The sequence below is a fragment of the Salminus brasiliensis genome, chromosome 5 (assembly GCF_030463535.1).
Source record: "Salminus brasiliensis chromosome 5, fSalBra1.hap2, whole genome shotgun sequence".
Taxonomy (NCBI): Eukaryota; Metazoa; Chordata; class Actinopteri; order Characiformes; family Bryconidae; genus Salminus; species Salminus brasiliensis.
This window is the reverse complement of record NC_132882.1, coordinates 2110284-2136568: the sequence shown is the minus strand read 5'-3', so window position 1 is coordinate 2136568 and position 26285 is coordinate 2110284. Positions and strand designations below refer to the sequence as shown.

Genomic DNA, 26285 nt, shown 5'->3' with positions numbered 1-26285 from the left:
AAGTCCACTATTAAACTGGACACTCCTGGACAGTCCTGGTGAGCGTGACAGGCTACTATGTGTGACTGATCTGATTATTGATTTTCAGAATATTTGGTCCACTTGGTTCCACCAAGAAAATGTATTTTCTTTTGATAAATGATTAATTTATTTATATCTGCATTGAGCCATTTTTAAGCAAAGGTGGGAAGCAGTTTGACCAATGATTGGACGTAGGTGCTGGTACATATAGGCCAATCATTATGGCGAGAAGGTAGGACTCATGTTGGGGGTGAATCCCTGGACATTGTACACAATTTAGAAATCCTGGTCAGATGCATATTTTACATCCCATTAAAAGGACATGTCCAAGAAAACGAGGATGCATGGTCACCCTAGTGTAAAAGCTTCCACTGCTTACATTAGCCTCGTATCTCCAGTGCTGCAAATAAAGAACCAGACCTCAGATAACAAAAGTGACTTCAGGACACAGAGGGTAGGGTGAAGCGTAGATTTTATTTGAGATATTGTTTTAATGGATGTTGATCATTGCTCTCTAATTCAACACAACACTTCTACTGGGCTTGTTTACCCATCTTTTATTAGGATCAGTAGGAAGTTCCTACTCAAACAGGGCACTCCAGCTTTATCCACACCATTGGACTACAGTGCAGAGTGAAGGTGAGGAGTGCTCACCTGTAAGGCCTAGGGTTAACATCAATCTGCAGAAAGCTTTCAAGGTAAACGTAGATTCTGTGAATCAGGACTGAGAGGATCACACATGATTATTAGCCATTACCCATAGCTGGGAATAGCCATAGGGATGTGATGGCTTAGTGCTGGATGCGGCGGGATTTGGGTGCAGTAGGTGGCTCATCCAGGAAGGTAGAACTGACACAGCAGATGTCCAGATTTGAATAATATCTGCAGAAATCTTTCATCGACATCCTGGAGCAGGAAAAAACAGGTGATGAGTAAGTAGTGAGATTTACTTGTTCAGAATATCCATTATAACCTGATTCGCACATACAGCGTTAGAGCTGTGGAGCGGTACAGCGGCCTTTATATCAAAAACACCAATGATTATAAACACGCTCTATAGACATTCCTCCAAACAGTCAAACCAGCAGCAGATTTATTGCTTAATAAAAAGAGAATTGATCATTTACTCTTTTTTAGTTTTCTGATCCAGATTAGTTTCAGCCATCTGAACTGCAAGTATCCACAATTCATAGTAGATCCTGAGTAACTAACTAAGACAAATATTAGTAGATAGTAATTAAATAATTCATAGTAGATACTGAGTACTTCATACTACATACTGGAAAAATAATATTAGATATTGAATAATTCATAGTGGATACTGAATAATTCATAATGGATACTAAGTAATTTATAGTAGATTCAGTATAATCTTGAGTAGATATTGAATAATTTATAGTGGATACAGAATAATTCATAGTAGATACTGAATCATTCATAGTAGATACTGAATAATTTATAGTACATACTGAATAATACATAGTAGACTCAGTATAATCTATAGTGGATACCAAATAAGACATAGCAGATGCTGAATAATTCATAGTAGATACTGAATAATACATAGTCGATACTAAATAATACTTATTGTGGTTAATAAATAATTTATTGAGGATACCAAATAATTCACAGTAGATTCTGAATAATTTAAAGTGGATACAGAATAATTTATATTAGGTACTGAATAATTCATAGTAGATACTGAATAATTTATAGTGGATACTGAATAATTTATAGTGGATACTGAATAATTCATAGTAGATACTAAATAATTTATAGTGGATACTGAATAATTCATAGTAGATACTGAATAATTTATAGTGGATACTGAATAATTCAGAAAAAATTGTTGTAAATCTCTTGAAAGGATGTTTAGGATGTTTTTAGGATGCTCGTTCATTCCATCATTATTTTATTAAGATGTGATTTAGAGATAAAGTTATCTGCCTACCAGAATTCTCCATCGTTTTTATCCTCCAGCCATCTTTTGCGTTCCTCCTCACTCACTTGTTTCCACAGAGGTGATCTGAACAAAGCACACAAATCAAACATAACTAAACAACCAAACTCAGAACTGCAACAACAAGAGACCTACATTCTCACAAAGCACAATATACCCTGATCAGCCCTGCTACAGGTCATCTGCATATTGATTTAGACAGTTTCCAGAGGTCCACAGAGCAGATACTGAATTTCTATACAGAGCTTTAGTTTACTGCAGTCTGTTCAGATGTTGGAAATGTATGATAATGTAATGCAGTAATTTATGTTAATGTAGTGCAGTAATGTATGTTAATGTAATGCAGTAATGTATAATAATGTAATGCAGTAATTTATGTTAATGTAGTGCAGTAATGTATGATAATGTAATGCAGTAATGTATGTTAATGTAATGCAGTAATGTATGATAATGTAATGCAGTAATTTATGTTAATGTAGTGCAGTAATGTATGTTAATGTAATGCAGTAATGTATAATAATGTAATGCAGTAATTTATGTTAATTTAATGCAGTAATGTATGTTAATGTAATGCAGTAATGTATGTTAATATAATGCAGAAATGTATGATAATGTAATGCAGTAATGTATGTTAATGTAATGCAGTAATGTATGTTAATGCAGTAATGTATGTTAATGCATTGCAGTAATGTATGATAATGTAGTGCAGTAATGTATGATAATGTAATGCAGTAATTTATGTTAATTTAGTGCAGTAATGTATGATAATGTAATGCAGTAATGTATGTTAATGTAATGCAGTAATGTATGTTAATGTAGTGCAGTAATGTATGATAATGTAGTGCAGTAATGTATGTTAATGTAGTGCAGTAATGTATGTCAATGTAATGCAGTAATGTATGTTAATGTAATGCAGTAATGTATATTAATGTAGTGCAGTAATGTATGTTAATGTAATGCAGTAATGTATGTTAATGCAGTAATGTATGTTAATGTAGTGCAGTAATGTATGATAATGTAATGCAGTAATTTATGTTAATGTAGTGCAGTAATGTATGATAATGTAATGCAGTAATGTATGTTAATGTAATGCAGTAATGTATGTTAATGCAGTGCAGTAATGTATGTTAATGTAGTGCAGTAATGTATGTTAATGTAGTGCAGTAATGTATGATAATGTAATGCAGCAATGTATGTTAATGTAATGCAGTAATGTATGTTAATGTAATGCAGTAATGTATGTTAATGTAATGCAGTAATGTATGTTAATGCAGTGCAGTAATGTATGTTAATGTAGTGCAGTAATGTATGATAATGTAGTGCAGTAATGTATGATAATGTAATGCAGCAATGTATGTTAATGTAGTGCAGTAATGTATGTTAATGTAATGCAGTAATGTATGTTAATGTAATGCAGTAATGTATATTAATGTAGTGCAGTAATGTATGTTAATGTAATGCAGTAATGTATGTTAATGTAATGCAGTAATGTATGTTAATGTAATGCAGTAATTTATGTTAATGTAGTGCAGTAATGTATGTTAATGTAATGCAGTAATTTATGTTAATGTAATGCAGTAATGTATAATAATGTAATGCAGTAATTTATGTTAATGTAGTGCAGTAATGTATGATAATGTAATGCAGTAATGTATGTTAATGTAATGCAGTAATGTATAATAATGTAATGCAGTAATTTATGTTAATGTAGTGCAGTAATGTATGATAATGTAATGCAGTAAGGTGATCTGAACAAAGCACACAAATCAAACATAACTAAACAACCAAACTCAGAATTGCAACAACAAGAGACCTACATTCTCACAAAGCACAATATACCCTGATCAGCCCTGCTACAGGTCATCTGCATATTGATTTAGACAGTTTCCAGAGGTCCACAGAGCAGATACTGAATTTCTATACAGAGCTTTAGTTTACTGCAGTCTGTTCAGATGTTGGAAATGTATGATAATGTAATGCAGTAATTTATGTTAATGTAGTGCAGTAATGTATGTTAATGTAATGCAGTAATGTATAATAATGTAATGCAGTAATTTATGTTAATGTAGTGCAGTAATGTATGATAATGTAATGCAGTAATGTATGTTAATGTAATGCAGTAATGTATGATAATGTAATGCAGTAATGTATGTTAATGTAATGCAGTAATGTATGTTAATGCAGTAATGTATGTTAATGCATTGCAGTAATGTATGATAATGTAGTGCAGTAATGTATGATAATGTAATGCAGTAATTTATGTTAATGTAGTGCAGTAATGTATGATAATGTAATGCAGTAATGTATGTTAATGTAATGCAGTAATGTATGTTAATGCAGTGCAGTAATGTATGTTAATGTAGTGCAGTAATGTATGATAATGTAGTGCAGTAATGTATGATAATGTAATGCAGCAATGTATGTTAATGTAGTGCAGTAATGTATGTTAATGTAATGCAGTAATGTATGTTAATGTAATGCAGTAATGTATATTAATGTAGTGCAGTAATGTATGTTAATGTAATGCAGTAATGTATGTTAATGCAGTAATGTATGTTAATGCATTGCAGTAATGTATGATAATGTAATGCAGTAATTTATGTTAATGTAGTGCAGTAATGTATGATAATGTAATGCAGTAATGTATGTTAATGTAATGCAGTAATGTATGTTAATGCAGTGCAGTAATGTATGTTAATGTAGTGCAGTAATGTATGTTAATGTAATGCAGTAATGTATGTTAATGCAGTGCAGTAATGTATGTTAATGTAGTGCAGTAATGTATGTTAATGCAGTGCAGTAATGTATGATAATGTAATGCAGTAATTTATGTTAATGTAGTGCAGTAATGTATGTTAATGTAATGCAGTAATGTATGATAATGTAGTGCAGTAATGTATGATAATGTAATGCAGTAATGTATGTTAATGCAGTGCAGTAATGTATGTTAATGTAATGCAGTAATGTATGTTAATGTAATGCAGTAATGTATATTAATGTAGTGCAGTAATGTATGTTAATGTAATGCAGTAATTTATGTTAATGTAGTGCAGTAATGTATGTTAATGTAATGCAGTAATGTATAATAATGTAATGCAGTAATTTATGTTAATGTAGTGCAGTAATGTATGATAATGTAATGCAGTAAGGTGATCTGAACAAAGCACACAAATCAAACATAACTAAACAACCAAACTCAGAACTGCAACAACAAGAGACCTACATTCTCACAAAGCACAATATACCCTGATCAGCCCTGCTACAGGTCATCTGCATATTGATTTAGACAGTTTCCAGAGGTCCACAGAGCAGATACTGAATTTCTATACAGAGCTTTAGTTTACTGCAGTCTGTTCAGATGTTGGAAATGTATGATAATGTAATGCAGTAATTTATGTTAATGTAGTGCAGTAATGTATGTTAATGTAATGCAGTAATGTATAATAATGTAATGCAGTAATTTATGTTAATGTAGTGCAGTAATGTATGATAATGTAATGCAGTAATGTATGTTAATGTAATGCAGTAATGTATGATAATGTAATGCAGTAATTTATGTTAATGTAGTGCAGTAATGTATGTTAATGTAATGCAGTAATGTATAATAATGTAATGCAGTAATTTATGTTAATGTAATGCAGTAATGTATGTTAATGTAATGCAGTAAGGTGTGTTAATATAATGCAGAAATGTATGATAATGTAATGCAGTAATGTATGTTAATGTAATGCAGTAATGTATGTTAATGCAGTAATGTATGTTAATGCATTGCAGTAATGTATGATAATGTAGTGCAGTAATGTATGATAATGTAATGCAGTAATTTATGTTAATGTAGTGCAGTAATGTATGATAATGTAATGCAGTAATGTATGTTAATGTAATGCAGTAATGTATGTTAATGCAGTGCAGTAATGTATGTTAATGTAGTGCAGTAATGTATGATAATGTAATGCAGTAATGTATATTAATGTAGTGCAGTAATGTATGTTAATGTAATGCAGCAATGTATGTTAATGTAGTGCAGTAATGTATGTTAATGTAATGCAGTAATGTATGTTAATGTAATGCAGTAATGTATATTAATGTAGTGCAGTAATGTATGTTAATGTAATGCAGTAATTTATGTTAATGTAGTGCAGTAATGTATGTTAATGTAATGCAGTAATGTATAATAATGTAATGCAGTAATTTATGTTAATGTAGTGCAGTAATGTATGATAATGTAATGCAGTAATGTATGTTAATGTAATGCAGTAATGTATGTTAATGTAGTGCAGTAATGTATGTTAATGTAATGCAGAAATGTATGTTAATGTAATGCAGTAATGTATGTTAATATAATGCAGAAATGTATGTTAATGTAATGCAGTAATGTATGTTAATGTAGTAATGTATGTTAATGCATTGCAGTAATGTATGATAATGTAATGCAGTAATTTATGTTAATGTAGTGCAGTAATGTATGATAATGTAATGCAGTAATGTATGTTAATGCAGTAATGTATGTTAATGCATTGCAGTAATGTATGATAATGTAATGCAGTAATTTATGTTAATGTAGTGCAGTAATGTATGATAATGTAATGCAGTAATGTATGTTAATGTAATGCAGTAATGTATGTTATTGCAGTGCAGTAATGTATGTTAATGTAGTGCAGTAATGTATGTTAATGTAATGCAGTAATGTATGTTAATGTAATGCAGCAATGTATGTTAATGCAGTGCAGTAATGTATGTTAATGTAGTGCAGTAATGTATGATAATGTAGTGCAGTAATGTATGATAATGTAATGCAGCAATGTATGTTAATGTAGTGCAGTAATGTATGTTAATGTAATGCAGTAATGTATATTAATGTAGTGCAGTAATGTATGTTAATGTAATGCAGTAATTTATGTTAATGTAGTGCAGTAATGTATGTTAATGTAATGCAGTAATGTATAATAATGTAATGCAGTAATTTATGTTAATGTAGTGCAGTAATGTATGATAATGTAATGCAGTAATGTATGTTAATGTAATGCAGTAATGTATAATAATGTAATGCAGTAATTTATGTTAATGTAGTGCAGTAATGTATGATAATGTAATGCAGTAATGTATGTTAATGTAATGCAGTAATGTATGTTAATGTAATGCAGTAATGTATGTTAATGCAGTAATGTATGTTAATGCATTGCAGTAATGTATGATAATGTAGTGCAGTAATGTATGATAATGTAATGCAGTAATTTATGTTAATGTAGTGCAGTAATGTATGATAATGTAATGCAGTAATGTATGTTAATGTAATGCAGTAATGTATGATAATGTAGTGCAGTAATGTATGTTAATGTAGTGCAGTAATGTATGTTAATGTAGTGCAGTAATGTATGATAATGTAATGCAGTAATGTATGTTAATGCAGTAATGTATGTTAATGTAGTGCAGTAATGTATGTTAATGTAGTGCAGTAATGTATGATAATGTAATGCAGCAATGTATGTTAATGTAGTGCAGTAATGTATGATAATGTAATGCCGTGATGTATGTTAATGTAATGCAGTAATGTATGATAATGCAGTGCAGTAATGTATGATAATGTAGTGCAGTAATGTATGTTAATGTAATGCAGTAATGTATGTTAATGTAGTGCAGTAATGTATGTTAATGTAATGCAGTAATGTATGATAATGCAGTGCAGTAATGTATGTTAATGTAATGCAGTAACGTATGATAATGTAATGCAGCAATGTATGTTAATGTAATGCAGTAATGTATGATAATGCAGTGCAGTAATGTATGTTAATGTAATGCAGTAATGTATGTTAATGTAATGCAGTGATGTATATTAATGTAATGCAGTAATGTATGTTAATGTAATGCAGTGATGTATATTAATGTAATGCAGTAATGTATATTAATGTAATGCAGTAATGTATGATAATGCAGTGCAGTAATGTATGTTAATGTAGTGCAGTAATTTATGTTAATGCAGGGCGATAATGTATGTTAATATAATGCAGTAATGTTTGTTAATATAATGCAGTAATGTATGTTAATGCAGTGCAGTAATGTATGATAATTATAAGAGCTCGTACTTATCACTCCAGTCTCGGTTCCACTCTCCCTCTCCCCATGGGTTTAAGATCCGCACCAGTTTCACTTCCTTGGTTGGAGTCTTCACCTGTTCACAAACCCAAGACCAAGAGTTTTAGATGATTTCTGTTGTTCCTGGACAGATCTGCACTCAGAGGACTGTCCCTCACCGCTTTCAATAGTTTAGAACAGCAGTGAACAAACTACTCCAATCAAAAACACTGAGCTTCTAACAAACACAGCTATTCAAGCCCCACCCACCTCACAACACCCCTGATTGAGAACAGATTATTTCTTATTTTTGTAATTTACTTTATTTTTTTGTAATTATTTATGTAATTGGATTTGTGGAGGTTTCTAAGAATATTTTAAACATTTTTTCATATTTAATCTTTTACTTACTTAAAAAATGTAATACTTTAAAAAGTGTTTAGGCACAAGTTATGCCAGGACAGTTATGCCAGGACAGCTCCTGGCAGCAGCTCTGAGGTTCACGACTGTATCTCTTCTGCATTCAGCTGAGGAATGAAGCAGGAATGTGGGAGATCATGGATAGATGTGTGATCAGTGGTCTGTGGACTGAAATACGATTGTACTGAGGCTCACCTTGGTAACTCCTGTCACGGTGTAGGCGTGGCCCTGGACTATGCCATTGGGTAACACTGTGTTGGCAGACGTCGCCTGCAAACACATAAAATAGAGTAATGAGAGCGTTTACTCAGTGAAGACCACCATAGAGACCCAGGTTCTATAACGCTCAATGAAGGATGTCGGGCACACAATTTGGGAAGTAGTCATCCAACAAATGTTCCACCCTGGCAGAGATCCTTTACAGTCGTTACAGTAGAAAGGTCTTATAGCACACAGTGCAGCGCCCCCTGCTGTATAGACTAAATTTGGGCAAAGTTTCAGTAGAAAACACACGGCAGAAATCTGATATAACAATCTGAGACATCTGCAAACATAATTTTGCTCACGTTACCATGGCAACTCAAACAGCCTTGAGACAGAATTCATGTTTTTGATATCTGGAACCGAATTACCAGCTCATATATAGATACAAGCTCCAGATACCCCGCCAGCCCTGTCGCCCCCACTGCCCCTCTCCACTGCAGCATTTAGAGAAGGCATGGCTAGTCAGACGGGGTACGTGTGGTCAGCAGCTATGGCTATGGCTATGGAACTGCATCCTGGCACCCAGCTGCTAAATTTCTTGGTGAAGCCCTTGACTTGATCAGCCTTGCTGATGTAAGCAAAGTAAGATGACCACTGTAAGGACTGCCCATTCTACATGGAGAGGAAAGCAGTAGTGGTGAAATACAGCAGACTTCATAAGACATACTCTGTCTGTACATTTACACTGGGGGTCCTGAGGAACCAGATTCAGTTTATTAGAAAGAAAACTCAGATTTAGGTTCTTTGGGGCTGTAATATTTTATGTCCAGTTTCATTGCAATGGTCACTTTCATGAGTCGATTAAATTCTACATCCCTACTCTGGAATCTCGCTCGGAGGTTTGCTTAATTCACCTTGTGGTCTTGATGGATGGCAGAATTAGTCTGAGCTGCCCTGTGAACCTTCTTGGCCTCACACATGATAATTCTGTAGGAGTCTGTACATGTTGAGAGGAGCTCTGAATGGATGTGTTCCTCAGCTGTTCTGCAGGGCAGGTCTTTGTGTTTTTGTGGAGTAACTAAAAGTGCTGAGATAGATATCACCTTCCAATGGTGTTAGATGTGCTGAGTGGGTGTACGGGCAGTGGGATATGATGGTGTGAATTGTGTGTTTACCCCTTGATGAGTTCCACAGCCAATGAGGGCTCTGCCTTGGGCTGCTTTCTCCATCAGGTCCCACGTTGTCTCTTCAATTACAAGGAACGTCTTATATGCCCCCCCAGTGAAAGCCCGCAGGGCATCAGATATAAACCCACCATGCAAGGCAGCATAGGAACCACAAACTCTGGAAAAAAGGTATTGAGAATATTACTGAAGGCACTCTTCATTTCATCCATCATAAACAGTACCTCAACATCAGGACCAGGCCGACCAGCCTGGCTTTAAACCACCACGCTCTACACTGTTAAAAGAGTAAGATCCTGGAGATACTTTTGGAGATTCTTTGGTTTTAACCTGTGGAGGAACCTGTAAAGGTGCCTTGACAGACCTTTTTCTTCTAAAAACCTTTTTGGAAGCTTTCTCAAAGCACAGATTCAATTAGAAGAACCTCCCAAAGTTCCTCAAGGATCTTGGTGGTTGGTGTGGCGCAACAGATAACACCACTACCTGCCAGTGAGCTATTACACCCTGTGGGAAACCAGGGTTTGATTCCTGGTCTGGGTGACTGTGCTGTGTTACACAATAAGAGTCCTTGGGCAAGACTCCTAACACTGCATTGGCCCTCCTCTGTAATACAAGTAACCTTGTAAGTCGCTCTGGATAATAGTGTCAGCTAAATGCTGTAAAGCAACATCAAGCAACATCAGCCAAACAGCCATTGGTCCTCATCCATTTGATCTCTCTTCAGCTTTCGAAACTATTGACTGCAAGATCCTCCTGTCCATCCTCGGACACCTTGGAATTTCAAACTCTCCACATTCAGAGTCCTATTTGGAAGGGGTGTTCCTACCAAGAGATTCGTATCACCTTCATGCAGACTCACCACCGCCATCCCTCAATGCTTAGTCCTCTTCTCCTTTTTCCTCAATGATTAATGGCATGTTTTTTCTACCATGAGGACACCTAAATGATGTTCTCAAATCTTTTCATCCCTCCTTCTGACACCTTAGGTAATCAGCCAAAACTGACTTCCAGCAATCCCAGTAAAGACTGCTATACATCCATGGAAATCCATACTATTGTCCTGGCTGTCATCTTCTTTTGGGAACTTTCTGGTCAGTCTATCTGTAATAAGCATTTCTGCTCTACAACATCCAGATAATTTAAGGCTACTATTTAATCCCTTGTCATCTCAGGACTGGACTATGACCAGAAATGACCAGATGACCAGAAAGTTCCCAAAGAAGATGACTTGAATGGATTTCTATTGATGTAAAGCAGTCTTTACTGGAATTGCTGGAATTCAGTTTTAGCTGATTACCTAAGGTGTCAGAAGGAGGGATGAGAAGATTTGAGAACATGATTTAGGTTGGAAATCCATGGAAATCCATCCAAGTCATCTTCTTAGGGAACTTTATGGTCCCTTGTCATCTCAGGACTGGACTGGACTACTTCCAATATGCCACTTCAAGCCTTTACAACTGATTCAGAATGCAGAAGTTCGTCTTCATCTTCTGAAGTTAACCCATGGATAGCCCTTCTTTTCTGAGTATCCTTCGCTGGCGTTGTGTAGCTGCTCACATCAAGGTAAAGGGTAAGGTGCACGTATTTGTCACTGTACAGCAAAATGCGTCCTCCGCATTTAACCCATCTGGTAGTGAACACACACTCACACACACACACACACACACACACACACACACACACACACACACACACACACACACACACACACACACAGTGCGGTGGGCAGCCAACTCCAGCGCCCGGGGACACCTTACAGCGGCAGCTTGCCGAGCCCGGGAATCGAACCCACAGCCCTGTTATCGACAGCCCGGAGCTCTAACCGCTGAGCCACCACTGCCCATTGGAAACAGATACTGAGTCTAGCCTATATAGCCCAAGATTGACCAACCCCCTCACACAGTAAAACTGAATGGATACTTAATGCACCCATTGGGGTTCTCAGCTTGCCACACTGGGGGAACCAGGTAGGTTTCAGAACCTCTATTGAAAAGGATGGTTCTTTGAGGAACAGCTGTACCTCACTGAAAAATCTCTAGGTGTTTCAAGGAAGAATTTAAAGAAACTGTTTCTTCTGGTTCTGGTCTTCACCCCATGGTTCTGGTCAAAGCCTAAAGTATGGCTCAGATTGATTATATGTTCTTGTACAATTACATTTTATTAACAAACTTGTTTTACCATTTTATATCAAAATTTTAAACTGAAGATTGTTTGAAGGAAGTAAGACCTACTTAGCGTATGCCTTCTCCAGCAATGCAGGCCAGAACTCATTACGGGTTTTGCAGTGAAGAAAAATGAGCTCTCCATCGATTGTCGGCAGTTTGTCGTCTATCACAACATCAATCCACTTCCCAGACCTCCAGAACTGTGAGAAAATGAGAATATTAAATAAATAATAGAATAAAAAACAACTCTGGATGGATGGAGGCTTTTTGAGACATGTATGGGTAATATTTCATACATGATTAGATTTAAAATTTTAAAAATTCAACCAAGATGTTTTATTGAATTCATTCCATTCAATTCAAATCAATTAACACATTTTAGTTATGGATTTTTGTAGTTTGCCCACATCAGGTTCTAAACAGGCTCCTGCTGTTCAGACATGAAAGGTACTCATTTAAAAAAAAGAATTACCCTGATATCATACATATATTAAAATTTAATTGTGGTTCATATTCACACACCAGTTTCAGTGCAGTCCAGGATCTCTACAGATCAGCAGTTCAAATCAATGTTTCAGAGGCAGTTCACAACCTGATCTCTGCAAGCGTTAATCAGTGACATCACCTGTCTGGAACTTGGTGGGTTTATGTGGAGCAGCCCACTTTTCATGTTGAGACTTGGTGCATGCTGAATACAGGCTGATAAACAACAGTCTTGGGTAAGAATAAGTGGAGTACTGTGGACTGATGTACTTGCCCTGAAGTGAAACACTCCTGAGTAGTTTCCTCCGAATGACTGATCGTCAGGAATGACCTTATCCATGATTTCCTTCTGAAATGTAATCGCCCCGATCGCAGCCAGAAACCAGCAGTTCCCTAAAGATCAGAAAGCGTACTGACTCACACACTGCGGCAAACAGCAGTTAGCAGACTGACTACCTGACCCCTAGAGGATGGGTAGCAGTCGTAAAAAGACTGACTGACTGACCCCAGTATGGATTGTCTGGTGTTTTGTCATTTTCATGTTCATCCCAATTTTAATTAGTAGCATCTTTGGATCTTTGATAAACAATTTATTCAAAAATGGGTTTCCCTGTTGCTCCCCCACAGTGTAGAGAGTAATCAGATGGTTTGGTTTGGGACTTCAATAATTAATAAATTAATAAATAGTTAATAATTAATAAATAGTTCTGATCAGAGGAGGACGGGTCGGGTCCCCCTTGTGAGTCTTGGTTCCTCCCAAGGTTTCTTCCTCCAGCTCTGAGGGAGTTTCTCCTTACCACTGTGGTCTTTGGCTGCTCACTGGAGGTCTTGGATCCATCATGTCTTCTTACGTTATTTATTTATTTTTTTTTAAATCTGTCTTTTACTAATTATGTAAAGCTGCTTTGTGACGACAACAGTTAAAGTAAAAAGCTATACAAATACATTTGACTTGACTTGACTAATTTATCACAATTAACATCTTCAAGTTCAGCCACTGCTGTTCTCTCCTCACTGGCTTCCTGTCCAGCTTCAGATTCCACCCCCTGACTGGACCAGCCAGCCCCTCCATACTCCATGCCAAGAGCCCTTCCAGCTTTAAGTATGGCTTGGCTTGACACGCCATCCCTTAAGATCCACAGAAGACGAGTGTCCAGATTTTTTTCTGTTCTGCACCGAAGTGGAGGAGCTTTCCATTTCCATTTAAGGCATTTAGCAGATGCTCTTCTCCAGAGCGACTTACAAAAGTGCTTCACTGTTTACTGAAGAAGAACCTCAGCTAGTTTAAATAGACTAATAATTCAAAGATCCTCTAGTCTTAGACTCTACTAAACACAAGTCAATATGGAGACCATAGTACTCTTCTCTTCGCCTGAGTACTCTCAGAAGAGGAGGGTCTTCAGTCTGGGTTTGAGGACACCCAGGGGAAGTTCGTTCCACCACTTCGGTGCAGGACAGTAAAAAGTCTGGACGCTCGTCTTCTGTGGATCTTAAAGGATGGTGGGTCGAGCCGAGCCGTACTTGAAGCTGGAAGGGCTCTCGGTGCAGATCGGCTTTTGATCATCGCCATCAAGTACGGAGGGGCTGTCTGGTCCAGTCTTGGCTTTGTAGACCAGAGTCAGGGTTCTGAATCTGATGCGGTCAGCAGCTACAGGAAGCCAGTGTGGTGGGTGTCGCTCAACTCTGTCCTCTGTGGGACAACATGTCTTTAAGTAGAGTGGCGAGCATGTGCTGTTTTAACTCAGCTGTTCTGAGTGTAGTAAAGGAAGCAGAGCTACAGGGATCTGTTCTCACTGGCAGACTGTATGTTGTGGTTCCTCATGAATAGACCAATAGAAATGCTCAAAAATGACTTGGACGAAAATCTTTTTACACTGACTTCTATTGAAAGTTCAGAAGGTCTCCTGTTAAGCTGCTGTTTTGGAGATACAAGTTTTTGTTTTTCACCTATAATGACCAGTGTGTGGAAAATGTTGAATTTACCAAGTTCTCCTTGAGCGAAGTCGAACCTGGACTCGCCATCTACGACCAGACAGGGGTCCTCCACCAGTTCCTGACCAAACAATAAGATGCACAGATAAGTCAGACATCACCATACTTATCAGATAATATCAACTAATGTTCTTGGTGGAGCGCGGTGGCTTCTACCGCAAGCTTTCTGCCGCTGTGTGTGAGGGACAGCCTGAATACTGCAGGCAGTGGAAAGTGTAAAGAGGCAAGCACAGGTTTGAACTTGCTTAGGGTCTCATTATAATGACTGCAGTGGAGCGCATACTTCTTATTAACATCACAGGTTAGATGCTGTGACACGCCGTGTGTCGAAATGTGTTTGATATATGTTAAAGCTGTGGAATCATTAATCGAAATTAAATCAATAAATTGAATTTTTGAATTTTAGTCTTTTAAATGTTGTTTTTTATGAGGACGGATGAAGCATTTCACAGGCAGGCAAAATAAAAAAAAACTTTATCACATGGTTGTAAAAAAAATAGTATGATATATAATGTTGCAAATGACGTCATTATGAGATTATCTAGTAACTTTGAAAAAAAGGTATCTCATTATTATGAGATATTATGTCAAAATGAATGTATGTAGGAATTAGGACTCTAAAAGACTTCAAGTCTAAAAAGACATGCACTGTGTCATCTGCTCCAGTATGGATTGTCTGATGTTTTGTCATTTTCATGTTCATCCCAGTTTTAATTACTAGCATCTGTGGATCTTTGATAAGCAATTTATTCAAAAAGGGGTTTTACTGTTGTTCCCCCACAGTGTAGAGAGTAAATAGGTGGTTTGGTGACTTTTATCACATGGTGTCTTCATTATAAAAAAATATTATGATATATAATGTTGCAAAGGAACGTATTACGAATATGGTAATTTTCTTGTACTTTTTTATATTCTATTACTCAGAGTTAGTTGTGTTTATGTCAGATATGTCAGACATCTTGTAATTATGTGAAAGTTTCTTGCTATATTGAGACATTATGTCAAATATGACTTATATGATGTAGATTATCTTGCAATTAATGAAATAAATAATTATGAGTATGGATTATATCATGATTGTGAGAAAGTCTTGTTAATAATATCTTGTTATTGTGAGATATTATGTCATAAAAATGACACTGGCTTCACTTATGCAGAAGCTTTCTGTGAAGTTCAGGATGCTCAGTTACAAACAAATAGCACAGTGTCATCTGATTGGTCTTTTTACACCTTTTTTGAAATGTAAGAATCTGCATTGTTAGATTGTTTATGAAAATAATATCTGTGCTGCTCAGTAAAAATAAGATTTCAGTGTGACTTAGACCGAGCATGAAGTGAAACATATTAATTTAATCATCTGTCAGTCAAAATGACATGTCTTATGTATAATTATGTGCATCATCACAACATTTTGTCTATAACATATAATATTATGTCTATAATATATAATTTAATAATTGCGACTTAACATCTTGTAATAACAACGTTCTAAAGAATAGTTTTTTTTTTTGGCAGCAATACACCTTGGGTACGTGTGGGCGTATAAAGCAAACAAGCATGTCCTCAGGCTCCGAATTTGCTTTTTTAGACTCTCAAAAAAGCTTGTCCTACAATGACAATATTTTTGCAAATATTATTATTACATTTTTCTGCATTAAGGTGATGAACCCAGTTATTCCCTTACAAGCTGACTTTATCCTGATGTAAAATGAGCTAGCTAGAATGTAACCATAGATACATTAGCTAACCCTAACAACTGGTGAAGCTGTAGCTAAACAATTCAACACGTTTATTTTTTTAAATACTTTTTTAAAGTTTAAAGTTTAAGCTTTCTGGAACTCCAGCAGATGAGTTGAGTTAGCTAATTGAGGAAAATTAGCAAATATATATATATATTAAAGTTTTAGTTAAAGCCCTGCTGAAACTACAGGTGAGATAGCTAACACTTCTAACAAATCTGAAAGTGCTAGCTATGTATTTTAGCTAATGTCTTGACCTGATGTTTGTATGTGTGATTGACCGTATTAATGGATAATTGATTTTTTGTCTATATTCAAATCAAATACAAATGAATGAATATTTAACTTTTTTATATTTAACTTTTTTATATTGTGAAAAATAATAAATGCTAAATGAATGTTAAATTTCCCTTACCAAATTTGATGTTTGTAATGGGTAGTAGATTTATATATATTGTTTATATAAATATATATAAATCTACTATAATATATATATTATAATATATATATATATATATATATATTAAAAATACATTAAAAATATATGTATATATACATATATATATATATATATATATATATATATATATATATATGTATATATATACATATATTTTTAATGATATCTATTTTTTATTTACATTATTACATGCATTACATACATGTCATTTTATTTTATTTTTATTTATTTTCTAGTTAGTAAGCTTGTTAAACTGCATTTAGGCCAACTATCTGACTCAGATTGTGTAATGTAGAACACATTGTTCTGTTATAAATGTAAGAACACTGCCTGTGTTAATGGAGTTAACACCTAATGTTTTTATGTGTGATTGATCATATTGGATAAGTAATGGATAAGTAACATTTTTTTTTTCAAATATAAATGAATAAAAATTTAACTTTTCAATATTGAACTTTTTTATATTGTGAAAAATAATGAATGCTAAATGAATGTTACCTTTCCCTTACCAACTTTGATGTTTGTAATGGGTAGTACATATAAATATATTATTATTTTTTTTATTTACATTATTACATGCATTACATACCTGTGATTTTATTTTAGTTTTATTTAGGTCTAGTTAGTAAGCTTGTTAAATTGCATTTAGGCCAGCTCTCTGACTCCGACTTGTTCTGTTATAAATGTGAGCACACTGCCTGTGTTAATGGCTTTAACACACAATAACAGAAAAAGTGTTGTTCCGAACACTGTACACATCTGTTTTGAGAGTGGAGTAAAGGCATGTTGGAAGACGTGTGTCAGCAAGCAGAGCTAAAGGTCCCGCTGAAGCTTGTTGTCAGTATAGCCACCCTAATAAAAACGAAACGTACATTCTGTTCAGTTCGCTCGAGCTAAACGCTGCGTGACTTTATTATTTTTGGCACTTTGCTCAACTGACTTAATGTTAAAGCTTTAGAAGTAGCAGCGAGTGCTGGAAATAATGAAGTCAGGCTGTACAAATCATTTGTGTAGTGTAGCGGTGAGACAAAAATAAAAAAGACATATCAGTTCATATCTTTTAAAATAGCATTTCCCCACACAAGTCCCATTTTTACCAAGCTGACCACACTGCTAAATGCTAACATACCGAGGGCCTCTTCCACACCAGCTTAGCCATCTGAGATTTGGACAGCAGGCCAGTGCCGATGGAGCGTTTCTCTGGGGGAAACTTCTCATCGATGTATTTCTCTTTTGTGTTGGTGTATTTCTGACAGAGCTTCTCGTAGTCCTGACTCTGGAACCTCACGAAGGTGCTGGTAGACCCCTCAGAGTCCTTCTTGGGTCGCTTGTTCTTTGCAGGAGCCATCTTGGTAAGTCTGGTCAAAGGTATTAAGAGAGTGTTTACAAACAAAACCATCTAGTTATGCTCAAAACAGTCAAACATGGTGGTGGTAGTGTGTGGGTTTGAGGCTGCCTTGCTTCTGCAGGACCTGGGCAACTTGTATAATTTGTGCATAATTTATGAAACTATGAATTCTGCTCTGTATCCTAAAGGAAAAGGTTCACATATCAGTTTGTGACCTAAAGCTCAAGCGCAGTTGGGTTCTGCAGCAGGACAGTGATCCAAAGAACACAAGCAAGTCCAGCTCTGAATGACTCAAAAGAAACAAAATGACCAAAATCAAAGTCCTGACTTCAATCCCACTAAAACAAGGCTGTGGCAAGACCTTAAACAGGTAATTCAGCTGGAAAACCCTTGTGTGTAGCCAAATATAAACAATTGTGCAAAGGGGAGTTGAGCACAATTCCTCCACAGTGATGATAAACACTCATCACAGGTTACAGCAAACGTTTGATCTCAGTTGTTACAGCGAAGGGAGGCATAACCAGTCGCTGGGTTTAGGGGAGCAGTTCGTTTTTCACATGGGTGATATAGGTTTAGAATAAATTTTGGAAACACTTTACTTGGGTGGTCCATTGTAGATGCTTTGTAGATGCTCACCTGACCGAACTAACCTTCAGTTGGAAGTCTATTAAATGCAGCTGTACTCTAAGATGCACTGTCTATTGAATGTAATCCTAACCCTAACCCTAACCTTAACCTTTCCCTTTTGAGATTTTGGGGTTGGGTTCAATTTAAGGTTCACGTTAAATGTTAGGGTTGAATTCAAGACCTGACTCACACCCCAGAGATTCAAGACCTGAGGCTACACTAGAAGACTTTGTACAGACTCTGGAAACACTTATAAAAGACTACACTCTTACACTCTCACATCTAAAGACAATTTATAATTACTGATAATGATTTTACAAAGGCTGATAATCTTGCAGGGTCACTATTTTGTAAAACTGGCTGGTCTCCCTTACGCACCATCAGGCCCCTGCAACTTATCCAAAATGCAGCGGGTCGGGTCATCTTCAACGATTCTAAATTCAGCCATGTCACTCCTCTGCTGTGTTCTCTCTCCACTGGCTTCCTGTAGCTGCTTCCCGCATCAGATTCAGACCCCTGACTCTGGCCTACAAAGCCAAGACTAGACCAACCAGCCCCTCCATACTTGATGGCGATGGTCAAAAGCCTGATCTGCACCAAGAGCCCTTCCAGCTTTAAGTACGGCTCGGCTCGACCCGCCATCCTTTAAGATCCACAGAAGACGAGCGTCCAGACTTTTTACTGTCCTGCACCGAAGTGGTGGAACGAACTTCCCCTGGGTGTCCGAACAGTCCAACACTCGCTGTCCTCAAACCCAGACTGAAGACCCTCTTCTTCTGAGAGTACTCAGGTGAAGAGTAGAGTACTATGGTCACCTTACTGACTCGTGTTTAGTAGAGTCTAAGCTTAGAGGTATCTTTGAATTATTAGTCTATTCTAACTAGCTGAGGCTTTTGGGTAAATAGCAAAGCACTTTTGTAAGCTGCTCTGAATAAGAGCGTCTGCTAAATGCCATAAATGTAAATGTAAAATAGGGATAAAGGTGCACGTATTTGTCACTGTACAGTGAAATGTGTCCTCCGCATTTAACCCATCTGGTAGTGAACACACACTCACACGTGTTAGGGGCAGTGAGTACACACACACACCCAGAGCGGTGGGCAGCCAACTCCAGCGCCCGGGGAGCAGAGAGGGTAAAGGGCCTTGCTCAAGGGCCCAACAGTGGCAGCTTGCCGAGCCCGGGAATCGAACCCACAACCCTGTTATCGATATCCCGGCGCTCTAACCGCTGAGCCACCACTGCCCCTTAAAAGACTGGACGCTTCACGATTTTGCGTGTCATCCTTGCGCAGGGGCCATGCTAATCTTCTCTGTATCGTTCCAATTTTAGTATATGTGCTGCCGTAGCAAGCACATAGCAAGGGTTGGGTGGGGACTCGGCGGCACTCTTTCATTTTGACTAATTATGGTCCATGGATTACGTGCAATCAAACCAGTAACAAAGGTCCCATTATCAACTGGTTTAGGTGAGGTCAGGGTTAGAGGGAGTGTACTAAAGTTGTATAAAAGGAAGTAAACCCTCGGGTTAGATTTGGTTGGACTGTCAGGACTGCTCATGTGATCTCAATTTCCTCCAAGTAAACCTGCATATGGATTATAGTGCATTATTAGAATCTGACAAACTTTGTATTTGCATCAGACGACACTGTAAAGCAGATTTCCCCAGAATGCTAATAGTGTACGCATAGTAATGAAGTCGAAAAGAAGTAAGGTAAGATGGGTTGGGTGGGGACCCGGTACCGTTACTCGCCCTCAAGCTAAAACACACACCCTAATGACACTATTCATGTTTAGGGACAATAGGCGGTCCCCTCTTCATTGTGATTAATGATTTACTTAGAATAACAAAGCAGTAATAAAAGTCCCAGTGAAACTCATGATCAACTTTAAGAACCCTGCTGAGGTTAGGCTGTTGCAGGGAGTGGACAAAAGTTTTGGGACACTCAGACCTGAACTCCAAAGACTTGCCTTGCATTCACACTGCAGCTCAACTCAGACTCGAACCCCAGAGACACTGAACTCAACTGGCGGTTTTAGCTTGTATGGTGTCCGGGCCTCCCCTTCCCCGAGCTTCCCCTTCTGCATCGCTGCACCCACCCTCCACAGCCACATTATGCACTGTAATTCTTATTAGGATTTGGAAATTTTACAAATGTTAACTAAAGCTGTGTGCAGGCTGGGCCGACACACACACTATCATAATGGGTAAATTATGTGAAATTATATTCAATGTTATGTGAACGAAAGAGAAAGTTTTCTCTTAATAATAGCATAGCAAGCAGCATGGCAACCTAGGCTAACAAATGCAAATATTTAGCTTATTTCTCTTGTGCATGAACTTATATTATACATATTATACTCATAAAGAGGCATCTATCCTTTGCATATTTATCCTCTTATTATTTCCTCTTTTTTCTAAACTGGGCATCTGTTACCTTACAGCTTCAATGTAGCATCAATACTACAGTACAACAGCTCCCACGAGTGTCAACTAAGAGTCCAGGCCTAACCAGCTGACCATGGTGGTGTAGGATATATCATGTGCAGTTTCACACAAACTGGACGAAAAGCAACATGTGTGTATTTCGACTGAATGGTGGTTTATTTGGTGGTGTGTTGTTGTGTGTTGAGTTTATTAACTGCATTACTGCATTATTACAGAACAAAGGTAGAGGTGTGTTATTTGATAGATTCCTCCTCTGCCCCCTAACTCGGGCTGTGAGTTCAGCCTATCCGACCCTTCCCATCTCTTAATTGTCAGGCTTTGGCCAGCCTAGCTCACAAACTAGAATTAACCAACATGGTCACATTGGGGACATCGTGGGGTTATTTGGGATTTATATTTAGTTAATAAGAAGGAACTTTTAGCAGTAGTTTTGTGAAGTGGTATTTTATATTCTAACAGAGGTTTTAGAGTTTTGAGTGATGGCCGTCATAACAATTACCATCATGACAAGCAGTATCTTGGATCACTAAACCCGCCAGTAATATTTATGTGATGTATTGAATGTATATAAATATACTATATATATATATATATATATATATATATGTATATATATATATATATATATATATATATATATAAATACTATATATATATATGTATATATATATATATATATATATATATATATATATAAATACTATATATATATATATATATATATATATATATATCAGTTATATACACACATTTATATATATATAAATAAAAATAAATATATAAATATATAAATATATAATATAATTTATATATATAAGTTGTATACACACATACATTTATATATATACACTAGATCTTAAGTCTTTCTGGGCTTTCAGGAATGTGTTTAGGTGAGCTGAGTTGATGCTGGTGGGGGTTAAACAGGTTGGGCGTGGACTCGGACAGTGTTACTGAAGCTCAAGCAAAAACACACACCCTAATGACGCAATCCATGATCCATTATCCATTGGAACAAAAGGTGGTCCCACTTGTTTTTTTTATTAATTAGGCCCAATGAATTACCAAGAACACATGTCTGTGACTTCACACAGTTCTAGGATAATTTAGTGTTCCCACATGTTTGATGTGCAGTGTCCATCAAATCAATAACTATCAACACCGTGTGTGTAGAGATGGAGAGAGATGGACAGTAAGAGGCAGAGATGGACTGATTTCATATATTCAGTCGTACGTCACTCTTCCTTTGTTCTCCTTGTTCTCCAAACTAGCTGAGCCTGACGCAACGGCTTCAAGCACAAACAAGCCTCATCCGGCAGCCTGAACTAGACAGCAGAGATGTCTGAAAACACGCCACTTCTCTGACACTTGTTTGGAAACACCCTCACAAAGGAAAACACTACAGAGAGTACTGGGTATTGTTTTCGGGTTACATCACACCCTTTTTAGTGTACATTAGTGTGACTGACAATCTGCTGTGTAATTCAATCTGGAGAATAGCTATTACCCAACCCAACGCAGGTCAAAGCCATGCTCAGGTGAAAGTATTGATCCATCAATTAAATTATTACTCAAATTAAAATTATGACACAAAAATAACTTTTAGCGACGAACAACCAAGCTGTGTTCCTGGGGTTTGTAGAGTACTTTGGTGTAGAGCTGTCCAGAGTGAGAGGAGTGATCTACAGTAAAGCAGCTCCAGAGTGAGAGGAGTGATCTATAGTAAAGCATCAGCTCCAGAGTGAGAGGAGTGATCTGCAGTAAAGCAGCTCCAGAGTGAAAGGAGTGATCTACAGTAAAGCAGATCCAGAGTGAGAGGAGTGATCTACAGTAAAGCATCAGCTCCAGAGTGAAAGGAGTGATCTACAGTAAAGCAGCTCCAGAGTGAGAGGAGTGATCTACAGTAAAGCATCAGCTCCAGAGTGAAAGGAGTGATCTGCAGTAAAGCATCAGCTCCAGAGTGAGAGGAGTGATCTACAGTAAAGCAGCTCCAGAGTGAGAGGAGTGATCTATAGTAAAGCATCAGCTCCAGAGTGAGAGGAGTGATCTGCAGTAAAGCAGCTCCAGAGTGAGAGGAGTGATCTACAGTACAGCAGTTTAGAGTGAGAGGAGTGATCTACAGTAAATCAGCTTAAGAGTAAGAGGAGTGATCTACAGTAAAGCAGTTTAGAGTGAGAGGAGTGATCTACAGTAAAGCAGTTTAGAGTGAGAGGAGTGATCTACAGTAAATCAGCTTAAGAGTAAGAGGAGTGATCTACAGTAAAGCAGTTTAGAGTGAGAGGAGTGATCTACAGTAAAGCAGTTTAGAGTGAGAGGAGTGATCTACAGTAAAGCAGCAGCTCCAGAGTGAGAGGAGTGATCTACAGTAAAGTAGCTCCAGAGTGAGAGGAGTGATCTACAGTAAAGCATCAGCTCCAGAGTGAAAGGAGTGATCTGCAGTAAAGCATCAGCTCCAGAGTGAGAGGAGTGATCTACAGTAAAGCAGCTCCAGAGTGAGAGGAGTGATCTATAGTAAAGCATCAGCTCCAGAGTGAGAGGAGTGATCTGCAGTAAAGCAGCTCCAGAGTGAAAGGAGTGATCTACAGTAAAGCAGATCCAGAGTGAGAGGAGTGATCTACAGTAAAGCAGATCCAGAGTGAGAGGAGTGATCTACAGTAAAGCATCAGCTCCAGAGTGAAAGGAGTGATCTACAGTAAAGCAGCTCCAGAGTTAGAGGAGTGATCTACAGTAAAGCAGCTCCAGAGTGAGAGGAGTGATCTACAGTAAAGCATCAGCTCCAGAGTGAGAGGAGTGATCTGCAGTAAAGCATCAGCTGCAGAGTGAGAGGAGTGATCTACAGTAAAGCAGCTCCAGAGTGAGAGGAGTGATCTACAGTAAAGCATCAGCTCCAGAGTGAGAGGAGTGATCTACAATAAAGCAGTTTAAAGTGAGAGGAGTGATCTACAGTAAAGCAGCAGCTCCAGAGTGAGAGGAGTGATCTACAGTAAAGTAGCTCCAGAGTGAGAGGAGTGATCTACAGTAAAGCAGTTTAGAGTGAGAGTGATCCAGAGTGATCCTGAAGCAGAACTAAAGGCTTTAACATTAAAAACTCAGAAAAGTACAAATCCATCACAGGCAGAGTAAAGTAATTGAGTAAATGTAATTATTACCCACCTCAGCAAACAATCAGTGTAATTATGACTTTACTCTATTTGGATCATACAAGCAGAAACACTCAAATATCTCACTCTGGGCTGCTGTGCTATTAATATTAAGTATTGATAAAGCAGACAAGAGGCTTTAATACATAAGTATGAACTAGTAAAGCTGAAGTTTTTTGTTACCTTTATTCTCCTTTATCTTTTATAAGCAGTCAGCAGTAATGAAGGTGTTCAGATGCCTCTCCTCAGTCGTCAGTCTTTCTTCTAGGACGGGGGGCGAAGCCGCCTTCCTCAGAGTGACTGTACGTCTTCAGTGTGGGAGACTGAACTGGCAGCTTTTGCCTCAAGCTGTAAAACATAAAGTACAGATCAGGTCACAGGAGGGAGGGGTTAGTCAAGGTACTGAAGAGTACATGCTGGTTATTTTCTTCTAAAAGTGGAGTTTCCATGTAAAGCATAAGTTTTTAAGTTTCTATAGAAAGGACTGTTTCTTATAACTCTGTAACTTTGAAATATTTTAGTATTTCTTTGAACATTTCAAGTGAAATTGAATGTTTCCATTGGTAATAAATGTTACAGTTTAAAAATTAATACAGTTTGTTTAAACATTTCGGTTAAAAGTAGTAGTAGTTTTAAATGTTTCTACTAAATGAAGAGTTGTTATATTTGTATTAAAAGTTGTAAAAGTTTTTATTGAAAAACTAAATTGATTTTATGTTTCTGTTTCTGTTTCTTTAAGTGATAAAGTCAAAACTAAATTAAAAACTAAAAGTAGAAATTAATTATTGAATATGTGTTCTAATAAAAATTAAAAATTTGTTCTGTTGAATATTAGTTGAATATTTCTTTGAAAAGTTTAAATGTTTTTATTTAAATTCAGGTTCTCTTATATATAAGATATAAGAAAATTGAAAGGAGAGTTTCTTATTCTTATTCAGTTTGAAGATAAGTTGAACATTTAATTTAAATCAAAGTAATTTTTTTATTCATATTGAGTTTCTTTAAAATTTAGATTAAAGTTTCTATCAAAAGAGATTACAGCTTAGATTTCTTATTTTTATTCAGTTTATTTTAAAAATTGGTTAAATGTTTATATAAGGTAAAGGTGCACGTATTTGTCACTGTACAGTGTACACTGTACAGCAAAATGGGTCCTCCGCATTTAACCCATCTGTGGTAGTGAACACACACACACTAGTGAGCTAGGGGCAGTGAGTACACACACACACACAGCGGTGGGCAGCCAACTCCAGCGCCCGGGGAGCAGAGAGGGTAAAGGGCCTTGCTCAAGGGCCCAACAGCGGCAGCTTGCCGAGCCCGGGAACCGAACCCACAACCCTGTTATCGATATCCCGGCGCTCTAACCGCTGAGCCGCCACTGCCCATTGGAAACAGAGTAATTTTCTATTAAATATGAGTGAACATTTCTATTGACAGTAGAGCTAAAAGGTTGCATTTCTGTTTAATTTCTATGAAGTTAAAGGTTTCCATAAGAAAGTAGTCTTTTAAAGTTCTTATTCACAGTCATTTTCTAACTATTAGTGTACATTGATATTAAAAGTACAGTTACAAGTTTTTAATTATTTTTATTTTCTATAAAATAAAAGTTGAAAGATTAATTTGGGAGTAAATCATGTATTAAATGTTTGTACTGAAAGTGGATCTGACAATTTCTACTGAAGGTTTTTGAAAGTAGAGTCTCTCTGGCAGGGAACTGCGGTGTCTGGCTGGACTGCTCTGATAAACTGCCCTGGGCTGATAATCATTATTGACCTTCTGCAGAGTAACGCTGCACACCCACACTTCTACACTTCACTCTGAACATGTTAATGCTCATTGCACTTGATGGCAGTTGTAAAGTGCTCATGCAAGTTCTGCACTGTGCATGTGTAATCACCTGCAGGACTGGAGAGGACAGTGGAGACAGTAGTCATGCCTGGCTGCACAAACTGATCAGACACTTTAATAAGGAGGAGTTCGACCTCAACAAACCACTCAGTACCAGTACAGCAGTGCCATACGTACAA

The 26285-nt window shown here is 36.9% G+C and overlaps 1 protein-coding gene and 1 non-coding gene across 2 annotated transcripts; both read right to left on the bottom strand.

Moving 5' to 3' along the window:
* Positions 1 to 476: 476 nt before the first annotated feature.
* Positions 477 to 24570, bottom strand: LOC140555911 (calpain-9-like). Its single transcript, XM_072679252.1, has 10 exons — positions 24442 to 24570; positions 17830 to 18058; positions 14493 to 14562; positions 12784 to 12902; positions 12093 to 12226; positions 9853 to 10021; positions 8669 to 8743; positions 8065 to 8150; positions 1973 to 2047; positions 477 to 927 (listed from the first exon to the last, which is right to left on the bottom strand). The coding sequence occupies exons 2-10, from the start codon at positions 18046 to 18048 to the stop codon at positions 813 to 815; spliced, it is 1062 nt and encodes a 353-aa protein (XP_072535353.1). The 5' UTR covers positions 18049 to 18058; positions 24442 to 24570; the 3' UTR covers positions 477 to 812.
* On the bottom strand, positions 19923 to 20029 carry LOC140556669 (U6 spliceosomal RNA). The gene has a single exon (XR_011979750.1). It is a non-coding gene; the product is annotated as a U6 spliceosomal RNA (small nuclear RNA).
* Positions 24571 to 26285: the final 1715 nt, after the last annotated feature.

Coding starts and splice junctions, on each gene's coding strand:
- LOC140555911 (XM_072679252.1), bottom strand. CDS start 18,048: ATGGCTCCTGCAAAGAACAAGCGACCCAAGAAGGACTCTGAGGGGTCT. Junction 14,563..17,829: donor TGGTGTGGAAGAGGCCCTCG/GTATGTTAGCAT, acceptor TTGTTTGGTCAG/GAACTGGTGGAGGACCCCTG. Junction 8,151..8,668: donor CCGTGACAGGAGTTACCAAG/GTGAGCCTCAGT, acceptor GTTTGTGAACAG/GTGAAGACTCCAACCAAGGA.